This window comes from Temnothorax longispinosus, chromosome 8 (genome assembly GCF_030848805.1).
Source record: "Temnothorax longispinosus isolate EJ_2023e chromosome 8, Tlon_JGU_v1, whole genome shotgun sequence".
Classification (NCBI taxonomy): domain Eukaryota; kingdom Metazoa; phylum Arthropoda; class Insecta; order Hymenoptera; family Formicidae; genus Temnothorax; species Temnothorax longispinosus.
This window is the reverse complement of record NC_092365.1, coordinates 13,680,387-13,695,299: the sequence shown is the minus strand read 5'-3', so window position 1 is coordinate 13,695,299 and position 14,913 is coordinate 13,680,387. Positions and strand designations below refer to the sequence as shown.

Below are 14,913 nucleotides of genomic sequence, written 5' to 3'. Positions count from 1 at the left end.
ATTTATTTATAGTCATAGCAAATGCTAATTTCACCGGAAATTGTCTTCTTTTGAAAGTGAATGGATATACATTTTCGCAATATAAAGTGATACGATTAAGAAAGATAATTTCTCCAGTCTTGTTACCTGTCAAAATTTCGCAACGCAATAAGTTATTATCTAAATCTAGAACTAATAATCTGGTACCATTGCATAAACCTTCATTGATACTAAGATTTCTAATAAGTATGACAACAGTGTATTTTCTCAAACGTAATTCATGCGGTGGGAGACACGTTGGGTTTAAAGAGTTAAGATATTCTGTCAAAATTATTTCATGTATATCTTCATTATCTCCAGTCGTTTCAGGAGTATCTACACTTGTATAAACTCTCTCTGTTGTTTCATCCAACAAACTTACTACTTTTTCGTTTATTTCATCAACATCGACATTTCTTGCAGATAATATAACGTGATTAGCCATAGTTTTATATCGCTTATGTGTTATAATGTCTCCATACATATCTTTTATCATATCAGAGTTAACGTTTGCTACACATTTTTCTGGAATATGAATATTATCCGAGTGATCATTTAAAGATCCGTTACCTAAATTTAATAAAAATTGTGCAAATTCTTTTTCTTGAGGTAAAATTCTCATATTTTGTGTCAATGAAAATGTTTTAAATTGTTTCCATAGAGTACTAAATTTTATCGATAAATTTATAATTTCACAACGCGTAGCTCCTTGTTTTATAGGTAATAATTGTCTAAAATCTCCACCAAGAAGAACGATTTTACCACCGAAATATAAATCATTTTGCATTATATCGCGTAATGTTCGATCCATTATTTCTAATACATAACGTGGTGCCATAGGAGCTTCATCTACAACAAAAACATCCACAAGTTTTAAATTTTCAGCTTCTTTAGACTGAACTTTAATGTTCGATGTAGAATCGGCAAAAAGAGGTACAGGTAATCCAAAAACTTTGTGTATTGTTCTCCCATTTGGAAATAATGTCGCTGCAATTCCGGTAAATGCCATTGTACTTACTATGTTTCCTTTACTTTTAAGTAAATAATACAAAGTTGTATAAATAAAAGTTTTACCAGAACCACCTGGACCGTCGATATAGAAACATCTATTATTACTATTGTTACTTGTTGTTACTTCTAATATAGTATCAACAATTTGTTTTTGTTCTACGTTTAATTGTTTATATTGTTGCATACTGTAGGCTATTCGATAACGGTGACTGTATTCGTGGCGAGGTGGACAGGAAAAACACACGTATTTCTATAACTCTCTATATGATATATTTGCTCTCTGTACACAAACACGTCTGAACGCTAAGACACCGTGAGCTCTTGTGAGCTCTCACAACGACCGCACGTAAGCGTGGCGCCCCGAGGCTCGCGCCACTCGGGAGCTGCCCTCTAGAAGGGCGGGAGCACGTCGCTCGTTCAAAGCCCGGCTTCTCATACTCCCTCCCTTTGTGCGAGCGATCCGTGGTCGTCTAATTTTCTTCTTTATCTGTAACATATCAAAAATCAGTTATCGAGTAAAATAGATCTCTAATTCTGTTCAAACTCTATATTCATTATATTGTCTCTTAGATATGCAAATGCTTCTAAAGGTAAAGGTTTTGTCATAATGTCTGCCAAGTTCTCTTTGGTCTCAATCCATTCGACTTTCACCTTCCCTTGATCAACACACTGTTTGATAAAGTCTCCATGAGTGTCAGCCATATGTTTTCTGTTTCCAGTTTCTTCTCTTTCTTCTAAGTTTTTCTTTATTTCTTCTAAGTTATCATCAAACATTTTAAGTTTGTGACTTCCATCCTTCTTAGTGCAGTTTCCTGCTGCTCTGTTATCACACCAGATTGTTGCAGGCAAGAATGTTTTTCCAACAACATATCTGAGCGACTTGTCTAATGAGATTACTTCTTGACAGGCCTCACTCATTGCTAGATACTCTGCTTGACAGGTAGAGAGTGTGACATATGTCTGTTTATGACTTCTCCATGCTATCACATCTCCAAATATTTTGATTATATATCCTCCAGTGGATGTAGAATCAATGCAATCTCTGAAACTAGCGTCTGTCAGCGACTCTAATTCATCTGTTTTACCTTTAAACATTAATCCTCTATTTGCAGTTCCTCTAAGATATCTGAAGACTCTTTTTACATCTTGCCAGTCTTCTTCCGTGGGCTCTAATTGTCTTCTTGCTAAATAGTTTACTGCAAAGGCTATATCAGGTCGTGTAGCATTCGCCAGATACATTAAGCTTCCTATAGCTTCTCTATAAGGTACTCTTTTAGTTTCTTCTCTAATACTCTTTTCTTCTAATTTTCTGTTTTTATTGCTCACTTTTCTGGTGACCATAGGAGTGTTCTGAGGCTTGCATTCATTCATATGAAACTTTTCTAATATGCTCTCAGTATATCGCGTCTGATGAATATACATACAACTTTCTTCTTTGTTTCGCTCTATTGTTATTCCCAGAAAGTTCTTTGGTTCTCCAAGGTCCTTCGTCTCAAATGTTTCACTCAACTTCTTTTTGATTTCTTCTAATTTCTTCTGATCATTACTTGCAACCAACATATCATCTACATAAAGTAATACGATCACTATTTTGCCTTCTTTCCTCCACGTGAACAGGCATGGCTCATGTAGGTCGTTCTCTAATCCAAGTTTCTTAGCCTCTTCTGAAAATCTCTTATTCCATCTTTTCGGACTTATCTTCAATCCGTATAAAGCTCTATTCAATCTACACACCTTAGTCTTCTTGGTGTTTTCATCCAGTTCTACTCCCTCTGGAATTTCCATATATATTTCATCTTTTTCTTCTAGAACTCCATTTAAAAACGCAGTCTTAACATCTAGCTGACTAGCGTATAAATTATATTTATTTATTATTGCTAATATAGATCTAACCAGTGACAATCTTGAAACCGGTGCATATGTCTCTTTTAGATCATACACATTTTTGTCTTTACATCCTCTTATCACCAGTCTCGCTTTATATCTGGTTGATCCATCTGCTTCTAATTTCCTCTTAAATACCCATCTTGAATCTATTATATTAGGTCGTCTTCCATCTAATTTCTCTAATGGTCTATCGACAAGTTCCCACACTTGATTAGCATACATAGATTCAAGTTCCTCTTTGACTGCAATTTTCCAATTCTCTCTTTCGTTACTTGATATAGCTTCTTTATAAGTAACAGGCTCTCTATTCAACGATGCCATAAGGCATTGATGTACTTCATCTTCATTCTCTATATTCCGTTGAATATTTTTCACATTAATATAATTAGCAAAGCTAACATCTTCTATTTTTCTCCGCACATCAGTGTCTCCATTATCTTCTAGTTTTCTTTTAGTTTTACTTCTAGTCATTGGAGCTTCACTTTCCTTTCGTGCGTCCTTCTGCTTCTGTTCGTCTAGTTGTGTTGTTTGTTTTCTCGGTCTACCTCTTTTCCTTTTCTCAGGAATCTCTAGTTTTTGTTCTCCCTTTTCCTCATCCTCTACAAATTCTTTCATCCAATTTTTATCTAAGTCTTTTTCTTCTTCTATTTGACTGTTTTGATATACATTTTTATATGTTATCTTTTCATTAAATCTAATGTGTCGGGACTCTATAAATTTTCTTGTGCTTGGATGCCAGAGTATATATCCAGTGTCAGTATATCCTACCAACACACCTCTAATAGCTCTCTTGTCAAATTTCGACGTAGGCTTTGGTACTCTTGCATATCCAATGCATCCAAATCTCTTTATTTGCTCGAAATGACAGCTTGTTTCTGATGAGAACTTCTTCAAAGGGATCTCATACTCTATAGTCTTATGTGGAGATCTGTTGTACGCATGCACAGCAGCGTCAACTGCCAACTCCCACATACTCTTTGGTAATCCCGAGTCGAACATATATGTTCTTATTTTCTCTTGCATCGTTCTGTTGAACCTTTCTGCAACTCCATTATGTTCCGGAGTGTACGGTGGTGCATATATGGCTTCTATATTTTCTCTTTTTAACACTTCTTTAAAAGCACCTCCCGTAAATTCCTTGCCTTGATCTGACTTCACATAGCATAGCTTTTTTCTTTTTCCTAGTAGATTTCTGGCGGATATTAGGTATTTCTCTAGAGCTTCTCCCGATTCATCTTTCGTCTTCAAGGAGTAAGCTTTCGCTAATCTAGAATAATCGTCTATAAAGGTTATTATAAACCTCTTTCGTCCTGGATAAGATATAGGTTTTATTGGACCCATGATATCCGTATGTATCACTTGTAGTGGTCTCTGTGCTCTATTTCTGTTTTCTTTAAACGGCAATTTTGCCATCTTTGCCATTATACAGACTTCACACTCTAATATGGAGTTATCAAACTTAACTGTCTCTAATCTCTTTTCTACTTTTTGTAGCTGTCTTAAATAGTTTAACGACGCATGACCTAATCTAACATGCCATAACATCGCCTCATTTATTTTCTCTAATTTCTTTACTTTTCAATTACTGAGCTTTCACACATTTCTTCTATATTCTCTAATGTTTGTATATCTTCTAACTTAATGACTTGATCGAGTTCAGCATTATTGTATTCTATATTTTCGTTCACATTTGTGAGCTCTCCTTCATTCTCCCTCCCAATCGCAGAGCCACATTGTCTCTTTCGTCTAATTCTCCCTCCGAAATTGATAATTCATTGGTCTGAATGTTTGCTTGCGATTGTTCAGGAGACTCACAATGTGGAACAATTTCTGCTCTACATCTATACACAGCACATTCTACATTTTCATTGTCCTCTATATTATTGTTTTTAACCTCAAATTGCATAATCCAATTGGTTTCTCATAAATTCCTTCAAAAACAATTTTATTTGTTAGTTTATTGTGAACTTTAAACACTTTATCATCTAAATAAATACTGAACCCTGCATCAGCCAGCTTTCTTAAAGATAGTAAATTTTCGGATACTTCCTTCGTTGCAATTACATTTGTTAATTTAATTACTTTCTTTTCTTTCTCATTTGTTAACAACAAAAGATCTCCTTTACCATCTATTGAAATGTCTGCAAGCTCATTCTTATTCGGCATTTAATAACTCTATTATTACATTTTTCAAAGTTTGACAAAATTATATTCTTATTCACAATGTGATCTGTTGCACCCGAATCTACAATAAAATTGACTAATTCTTTTGAACTATCTCTATCTTCTATTACTTTAGCCATGCATAATTTACCTTCTTTTGGTTTTCCTGCAATTGCTGTTTGCGATGGTATAGTTTTCTTGGCTGGTTGTATTTTGGTTACTTTCCCTTTATTATCTACTCTTTTTGTTCCTCTTTGCGCAAATCTACCCTTTTTCTTTATATTTTTATTAACGGTTTTATTTGTATACCTTTTCCTCTAAATCTGTTCGTCTGGGCTCCGGCATTAGGACAGCTATCACCCTTGTGTCCTCTAATCTCCTGGCAGTAGTAACAAAACCAGGCCTCTGATCCCGCTAGTGGGCAGTCCTTCGCCATGTGACCCAATTTGTTGCATCGGTAGCACTTTACTTCTTGTGCTCTTCTGCGGTAGCCCTCTGCACTCTAACCTCTGATTTCTCTAACTTCTCTCTAACTTCACTCTTAGTCTCTGCCTCTAACTGCATCATGAAAGATTTTATTTCATCTACATTCATTTCTTTAAGATTAGTTTGTCTTCTAATTAAATCTACATTCCTCAGTTCCGGCACATTAATTGACACAGCTTGATACAATGCAGATCTCATTTCTTGTTCTGTGAGAGGTACCGCATCTTCGCATGATTCATATTCTCTAATTATTGAATCAAAGCGTTCGCAAAAATCACTTACTTTTTCGTCTTTTCTCATTTTAATTTGATAGAGTTTAGTTCGTACCGATGTATGAGTAACGTTTTACTTCACTCTTTTTATAACTTCTTAATTTCTTCAAAATTTCTTTTGGATCTTTTCATGTAAAATCCTTTTATGATAATTTTCATCTAAATGATTGATTATTATATCTCTAACTAGACTTTTTCTCTTAGCAACTTTTAATTCGGAAAGATTTTCTGGACTATCAATGTTTGAATCTATTACATCTAATAACTCGTTATTCATTAATTCGGATTTTAAATAATCCATCCAAAGATCAAAGTTAGATTTTTGCGTCAGCTTATATTCTCTTCTAATATGCAACCTTTGACTGTTTAATTCTACTCTAAAGCACTCTTAATTGTCTCTTAAACTTCTATTTTTCTCGACTGAACAGACTGTTTCATCTAACTTTTTCTTTTTAGGCTCTACTTCTGATTCTTTAACCGTTTGTATACCGTTTTCTACTTTACTTTGTGTATTCTGTTTATTTACCTCTAAACGTCTAATCTTTAGTTTCTCTTTCTCTAAATTTACGTGGGCGACTTCTACCATGTTTTCCATCATGGAGGTTGCTTGAGTCATAACCTTATCCAACATCTTCATTACCGATTCCATTTTCTCAACCGTCTTTTCTTGTTTCTCGTAAAGCATCTTTGTCCCTATGGGTAGTACAGGACGATTTTCAGCCCATTCTCTATTTACATCTATGTTTTCTATTATTTTTGGTTTGCCACGTTTCGGGATTGCACCCTTTGCTTCAGTCTCCTTCTTGTTCTCTTTTTCTTCTAAACAAAATTTTTAAATTACTCTATCTCTGAATACACAAGTATATTATCCTTCTTGATTGTTTTATTTAAAAAAAATACTCTCTTACCTTCATCTTTACTCATCTTTTTATCACTAGCTCTCTCTCTCTCTACCACTGTGACCACGCTGCTGTCACTATCGTAGTCAACCAGTGAATCCTGGTTTTCTTCCTCATCCATCGGAAGATTTTTCGTCTTATCTTCTTCCATCTAAATCGGGATTTAAATATCAATTGAACATTAGCATTCCTCTTTTGACAAGATAAACCAACATTCATATTGACCGATAATAATTTACAATTTCTATCACTAGATCTCTTTCAGCGATAAAAATTTATGCTTATGAGGCTATATAGAACGCACTGCAATTCACAATAACCCCAAAGCGAGAAAACCACGCGCCTCTGCAGGGCTATCCGCACGCGCACACCACTGTCCGTTGCGATCTCCAGCACTGCTGAAAAGATCTATGGGAGCTCGGGTTGATCACGCACGCGCACGGGGCCCATACAAATTTACGCGGCCTCCCTGTACAGTAATCAAGCTACACCGCACAGCTAGTCATGCTCAATTACCGACCCGATACATGTCGATTTTGAAAATTATTCCATACACATGCCTGTATAATATATATATATATATATGTGTTATGGCGTCGCATCGATGCTATGTTTTTCAAATCGATCATGCGTCAGCGCGTGCCCGGCAACGCGTCCCTCGCGCCAAAATAATGACTCACTTTTCACGATCGGACTTTCGCGCGCCAAAAAAATGACTCTCGCCGTTCACGATCGGACTTGCACAGGCACATCGCTTTTCCCGCCAGCTTGTTACCAAGCGGCATATATCTATCTCTTTCTATCTCACACATCTTATCTCTTATATCTTTCTACTCACACATCTATCTCTTTATATCTCACACATCTATCTCTTTATACATCTATCTCTAATTCTCTTATTGTCACTGTTGCCTCTATTTCTATCTCTCAAGACAAAAACATCTATCTCCTTCTAACAGCATTTATCGAACGAACGTTCTTATTTGCTGAGAATTCTCTCGTTTTGCTCGTCAGCAACGAGGAATATTATTTACTTACCCTCTAATCTTCTAGATTCTTCTAAAATGCTTTTGTCTTCCCGATGCCCTTCGCCGGCGTCTCACACACTTCGCGTTACACGTTTAGATGTTTTCGTGCTTCGTTTTTACGCAGGGGAATCGTGCCCTGGGCCATAACCTGTAGGCTATTCGATAACGGTGACTGCGATTCGTGGCGAGGTGGACAGGAAAAACACACGTATTTCTTACTCTCTATATGATATATTTGCTCTCTGTACACAAACACGTCATGAACGCTAAGACACCGTGAGCAGAGAGAAACCTGAGAGAGGCCATCCCGGCATTTTTCGTCAATTTTTCTGTGTCACATTTCCGACGCGCCGCCTGAGAAAGTGCGTATCAACTACGTCGTTTCGCTCGGTAACCGCACATGGTTTGCGTCCGTGCTAATGGTTCGTGTCCGAACTAGCCAGTTAGAGGGGATATGCTGCGGCCGCGGCGCACAGTAGAGCCGTTTGCGCGAATCGCGGAAAAAATTATGTTACTTGTAAAATATGCAATGAATGATCATAGAACCTTTCAATGTTGACTTATAAAAATTGCCAAAAGTGTATATTTATTAAAACAAGTATTTGATTGAAATTAAATAAAAATTCAATTTACATTTAATTACGTATAAGAGCAAAGTAATTCGTGCGTCGATCATCGCTTAAGTCTAAATTTTTTGATGTGGTTACTTCTTAAACTAGTTATTAACGGATCGGATGACACGAGCATCATATGCATAACATCTTCATTTGTAAACAGACGGCTACATTTTCTACTATGATTAAGTCGATATCGTTTATAGTCCTTAATTATTTCTTGCCTCTTGAGCTTCTTCCGATAATGTCCCAAACAGGTAACGCTGCATTTTCCGAGGCATTTTCTATAATTTCCTTACCGTGAAGAAGAATTTTATGAACGGTAATTGGCATAAAGTACCAAGAATATTTTTCAATAAATATTTCCGCTGCCAAATTGTACGCATATAAGAACCGAATTTTTTCTGAATTTATTTCTTCACCACATTAATCGTTTGTAATATTGTGGAAAATCTTCTGATCAATTTCTCGTCAACTCCAGTTATTTCTGCTGTGATTTTTGGATCAGCAAAAAATCGTCGAGAAGTATTTCCGTCATTAGATGATCCGGAACCTTGTTTAACGATGTCTACCCTCAGTCCAAGTTATTATAAAAAGCGTCTTGTATTCTTTTTTTTGTTTCTTCTTTTTAACGCGTGTTTCTGGCGTTGTTGACCACTTTGTCTTGAAAGACAAATTGTAGGCAATAATGGTAATATACATTTCATGAATTTGATTCGTGCGTGCAAGGGTGACATTATTCCTAATTTGAGTGCTTCTTTTCTTTGTTAGACCTTTTATTAATTTCTGTTAAGTTGTTCATTTGAGATGGTTTGGAACCGCAAATGAACCACGAAGATGATGAAGGCGTGTGGGTTACAGCTTGAGCTACCTTACCGTTTATCATCGTAAATATCATTTGATGATTTATTTTGAATGTGGTTCCGAACTTTTCTATTTCTGTTTCTCGTATGAGCAATTTCGTCATCCATACGTTGCTTTTCACTTTTTATTTTTCAGCAGTTTCTTTTGTGTATTCAAATTGTATGCTTTGCAATATATATATATATATCTTCGTGGTTCATTTTGCGGTTCCAAACCATCTCAAATGAACAACTTAACAGAAATTAATAAAGTCTCTAACAAAGAAAAGAAGCACTCAAATTAGGAATAATGTCACCCTTGCACGCACGAATCAAATTCATGAAATGTATATTACATATTGCCTACAATTTGTCTTTCAAGACAAAGTGGTCAACAACGCCAGAAACACGCGTTAAAAAAGAGAAACAAAAAAAAGAATACAAGACGCTTTTTATAATAAACTTGGACTGAGGGTAGACATCGTTAAACAAGGTTCCGGATCATCTAATGACGGAAATACTTCTCGACGATTTTTTGCTGATCCAAAAATCACAGCAGAAATAACTGGAGTTGACGAGAAATTGATCAGAAGATTTTCCACAATATTACAAACGATTAATTGTGGTGAAGAAATAAATTCAGAAAAATTCGGTTCTTATATGCGTACAATTTGGCAGCGGAAATATTTATTGAAAAATATTCTTGGTACTTTATGCCAATTACCGTTCATAAAATTCTTCTTCACGGTAAGGAAATTATAGAAAATGCCTCGGAAAATGCAGCGTTACCTGTTGGGACATTATCGAAGAAGCTCAGAGGCAGAATAATTAAGGACTATAAACGATATCGACTTAATCATAGTAGAAAATGTAGCCGTCTGTTTACAAATGAAGATGTTATGCATATGATGCTCGTGTCATCCGATCCGTTAATAACTAGTTTAAGAAGTAAACCACATCAAAAAAATTTAGACTTAAGCGATGATCGACGCACGAATTACTTTGCTCTTATACGTAAATTAAATGTAAATTGAATTTTTATTTAATTTCAATCAAATACTTGTTTTAATAAATATACACTTTTGCAATTTTTATAAGTCAACATTGAAAGGTTCTATGATCATTCATTGCATATTTTACAAGTAACATAATTTTTTCCGCGATTCGCGCAAACGGCTCTACTGTGCGCCGCGGCCGCAGCATATCCCCTCTAACTGGCTAGTTCGGACACGAACCATTAGCACGGACGCAAACCATGTGCGGTTACCGAGCGAAACGACGTAGTTGATACGCACTTTCTCAGGCGGCGCGTCGAAAATGTGACACAGAAAAATTGACGAAAAATGCCGGGATGGCCTCTCTCAGGTTTCTCTCTGCCGTGAGCTCTTGTGAGCTCTCACACGACCGCACGTAAGCGTGGCGCCCCGAGGCTCGCGCCACTCGGGAGCTGCCCTCTAGAAGGGCGGGAGCACGTCGCTCGTTCAAAGCCCGGCTTCTCATACATACCTATTGACATATCCTCAATCTGTGCTTCTTCATTTATTTCTTGTTCCTCTGTTATTTGTTCCATATCAGAAAAATTAATAATGTTAGATCCTTCCATTTGAAGTAAATTAATAATGTAATTATAGGCTTTCTTTATTCCCATTATAAGTCCAAATCGTCTTATATAATCTTCGGACATATCTTTTTTAAACTCGTCCCATAACTTTTTCGGATAAACAGGTTGACAATGAATTAAAATTCGCACGAATAAATTACGAAGTCGTCTTGGCATCATCCAAATTTTCGCTTCGTTCATCGCACGATACCATTCTTCATCATCTTCTATGAGTCCTAATGCTAAACATGCAGCGGTAAAAGTTTGATGTATTTCATTATCAACTGTTTTTAATTCTTGAAAGCTCGTAGCTCCTCTAACATGTAATAAAAGTATACGTAAATGAAACAATTCTATCTGAGACGGACTGACAGAATACATACGACCAATGCAATTAAAATATCTTTGACGTTTCTCCCAACGACTAATAGTTCTGCCATTAACTGTAACTTTTTTAAATACATAATGAGATGGAATATCACTATATAGATATTGTCTTGCTTCCTCATCTCGAGCATTTAACTGAAAATAATCTAATAACATTGTTACTTGTTCTATTGCAGATCTTATTGTATCGTTCCCAGCAAACGAAAAAAGATTGAAAAGAATTAAAACGGGATTGCCAGGAATTCAATTAAGGACTTTCCGAATTCCATTCTGTCCAAAAAAGGGATTGAAATAGTTTCAATATCATGGAATTCCTTATTTTGGAAAGAATTTGTCTTTTTGAATCCCATCCAATTCCGACACAAAAATATTATACCACTGAATGCCAGGTTAGGGATTGGAAAGTTTCGTGATGAATTCCATTGAATACCATTGATTCCGTTAACGAAATGAATACCACTGAATGCCAGGTTAGGGATTGGAAAGTTTCGTGATAAATTCCATTGAATACCATTGATTCCATTAACGAAATGAATACCATTGAATGCCAAACTAGGAATTAAAAATTTCCGTATTGAATTCCATTGAATTCCGTCTATTCTGACAATAAAATGAATACCATTGAATGCCAGGATAGGGATTAAAAAGTGTCCGTGTTGAACTCTGTGGCGGTACGCGCCACCAATAGTACACGCCCGCGCGGTATCTGCATTACCGGCAGTTCGCGTCGACGCTGCTAGGCGTCGCATCGCCGGGGCATCTTCTCGAGTTCAAAGTTTCGTCGTCTCGACCGCTATGTAAAGGGACCCCCTACGGTGCCTGACAGATCTTACAAATCTCATTTTCGGGCTAATTGCCCGTCGGCAGTAGTGCGTGTAATGCCCTTAGGCATACACAAAAGCTCACCGACGAACAACGGCGCTTGGTCGCCCAACGGAGGCGCGAGACGTTTTCTAAACCATCTAATGCCATGCAATTTCATAACCTTTACGGATTCCATAGGATTGGATGGAATTGAAATTTTTCTTTTTTGGATTCCATGGGATTGGACCATCTCATTTCGAATCCCATCTAATTTCATCTAATTCCGCCAAAAAAGGGATTCAAAGTATTAAAAATTTCAATATCTTTTAATCCTTTTGCGTTTGCTGGGTTATTAATACTGTCATCAATTATTATACTATGTTCGTTTGGTAAATGAACTGGTAAACGAAATATAGCGTGACTCTTTTCTTGCAAAGGTTTACTTAAAATGCGCCAACATGCTTCCACGGGCCCGACATAACGAGCTTCGATAAAATCTTGAATTTCGTCATGAATTATTGTTTTATCTATATTCTCTCCAATGATTACGGATGCAGCGTCATGACCTTTATAAATATATTTATACAAATATTTTACAGATCGTATACTTGTAACTATTTCAACATTAATGTGGCTGTTAAATAAAGTAAAAGTGTTGGATTGTATGGTACACATATCGGTTATCAACAACGTATCTTCCAGGTCTTTCATATAGCAATCCATTATTTCTTCGACGATATTGCGGATAACCATCTTCATCCATAGTCGTCTCAGGTCGAAATGGTTTTGGAAAATGTTTCGAACATTTATCATTTATTAGACACCAATCTCCACATGGCCCATGAATCATATGTTTCATAACAACATTGTGTAAACTTTCATTTTCATTAGGATCAGGAATTTCCGCAGAGATAAATCTATCAACTGTTTCAGGATTTAATATTTTACAGTTTCGTTTTAATGTAATCAACAAATGTATGTGTGGTAATCCACGTTTTTGAAATTCTATTACGTAAACATATGCTAAAACTTCACCAAAAAATTTTTGTCTAACGATAACGTCAATCAAATAATCTTTCTTTATATTAAATACACGAGCACATATATCTGGCCTATCTGCAGGTTGTTGACCCGGAAGTAAATTCTCTCTAATTTCGCGCCAATTTGGATTACAAGTCATAGTAATAAAAATATCTGGTTTTCCATACTTTCGAACAATAGCCATCGCATCTTGATAATGTTGCAACATATTACGCGGTGAACCTACAAATGTTGATGGAAGTATAACCATTTTTCCAATGTGAGCGTCGCTATTATTGGCAGCGTTTGCTAAATAATCAATCAATCCTTGATAAGTCTCAACTCGCAATTGTTTTTGATTTTGTTTACAATAGTTAATTCGATCTTTTTCAATTTTTACATAACTATCTACAAGCCATTGCTGAAATAATCGTCTTCCCATAACAAATATATTAAAATTATCACGTATAGCTATTCGATATTTTACGTATGCAGCTCTACTTATTCGTTTATTACTATCTTTGCGTTGTAAATTACCATGCCAACCTTGATTACCATATGGATAAAACAATGGATAAATCCATGGTTCTACATTTGGATCCATTGTACTAACTTGTTGTAAAGTTTTATTATTTATGTTATAAATTGTGACATAAGTTTCCGGAATTTCACCATCTGCTGTAGTAGAAAAAACAGCTGCAACTTCATTTACCTTTTGCACATTGTATCGGCCACGATCAATTCCCCTTTTTGTTAGAAATCCCAATTGTATTCACGTATATTATCAGACGTTTGCTGTTGTACTTGAATTTCTTCGTGCATCATTCGATAAGATGTGCAAATATATTATTCGTACGCATTATGTTATCTATTAAAAGCAAAATTTCTTCATCAAGATTTGAATTTCGATGTAACCGACACTCTGTTGCTTCATTGTTATCTACAATAAATAGTTGACCATAGCTTGGCATTTCACTTGGTGCAGGATATAACGCAGTATTAATTTGATAATAAACTTGTCCTTGAATTTTAAAACAATAAGGTCCACGTCTTTGCGCACTAAAATTTGATATATTTGCATTAAACGATGCGAATGAAAATGTATTATTATAACCACGAATACGATTGTAAAAATGGTTTGATTTTGGATGATTTCCTGTAAACAGTTTGTAAAGTTCACATGGAGGTTGTGGTAAAGGATCTAACTTAACAGAACCATGACTACAACAATCGTTAAACGAATTGCCTTTATTAGCTACTTTTTCAGAATTAAAATGTTTTGCACCACAATGTTCACAACATACATTCATTTCTCCTATATAATGTTCTGCAACATTTTCTAATTGAATAATTTGAGACATATTAATATCCATGTATCCTTTTTTAAAACTTCGATTTTTTTCATACCACCTTATCTTCTGTTTTTATTAACATACCTTGATTTCGATCTTATTACGTTATCATCTATTATAATATCCTGTGATGGTACTTCATTTAAATAATTAAATCGTCAAATCTGTTATCATTCAAATTTATCAATCTATTTGACGTGCTAGGTATGGAAGAAATAATATTGCTATTTAAAGTTTCCAAAGTTGAGTTATGAATGTTTTGAATTATTTCAATATCGTTGTTAACATTAACTAATTTTATACCATTATTTATTTCATTAACTTCATTACTATTTTTTATTATAGACTAGACACTACAGACGCGCGCTACGCGCGCGCTATTTATCTTTAACATTTCACTATTAACCCTATTATACACAACTGTCAAAATATACAATGACAGCTGCAAATGAAGTAAGCGCAGCAAGAGAACCAATCGGCATCGCGGAAAAGCGGCAACAATAAACTTCACATCTCCTTTTTAGAAGAGG

The 14,913-nt window shown here is 35.6% G+C and overlaps 1 protein-coding gene across 1 annotated transcript in view; it reads right to left on the bottom strand.

Moving 5' to 3' along the window:
• Positions 1-1,557: 1,557 nt before the first annotated feature.
• LOC139818341 (uncharacterized) overlaps positions 1,558-14,913 on the bottom strand; it is a 16,923-nt gene continuing 3,567 nt past the window's right edge. The window contains 9 exon segments of the mRNA XM_071786954.1: positions 1,558-4,490; positions 4,493-4,645; positions 4,648-4,830; positions 4,833-5,078; positions 5,081-5,392; positions 5,395-5,557; positions 5,560-5,637; positions 6,364-6,665; positions 6,746-6,887. Coding sequence (XP_071643055.1) covers positions 1,558-4,490; positions 4,493-4,645; positions 4,648-4,830; positions 4,833-5,078; positions 5,081-5,392; positions 5,395-5,557; positions 5,560-5,637; positions 6,364-6,665; positions 6,746-6,887 — 4,512 coding nt within the window.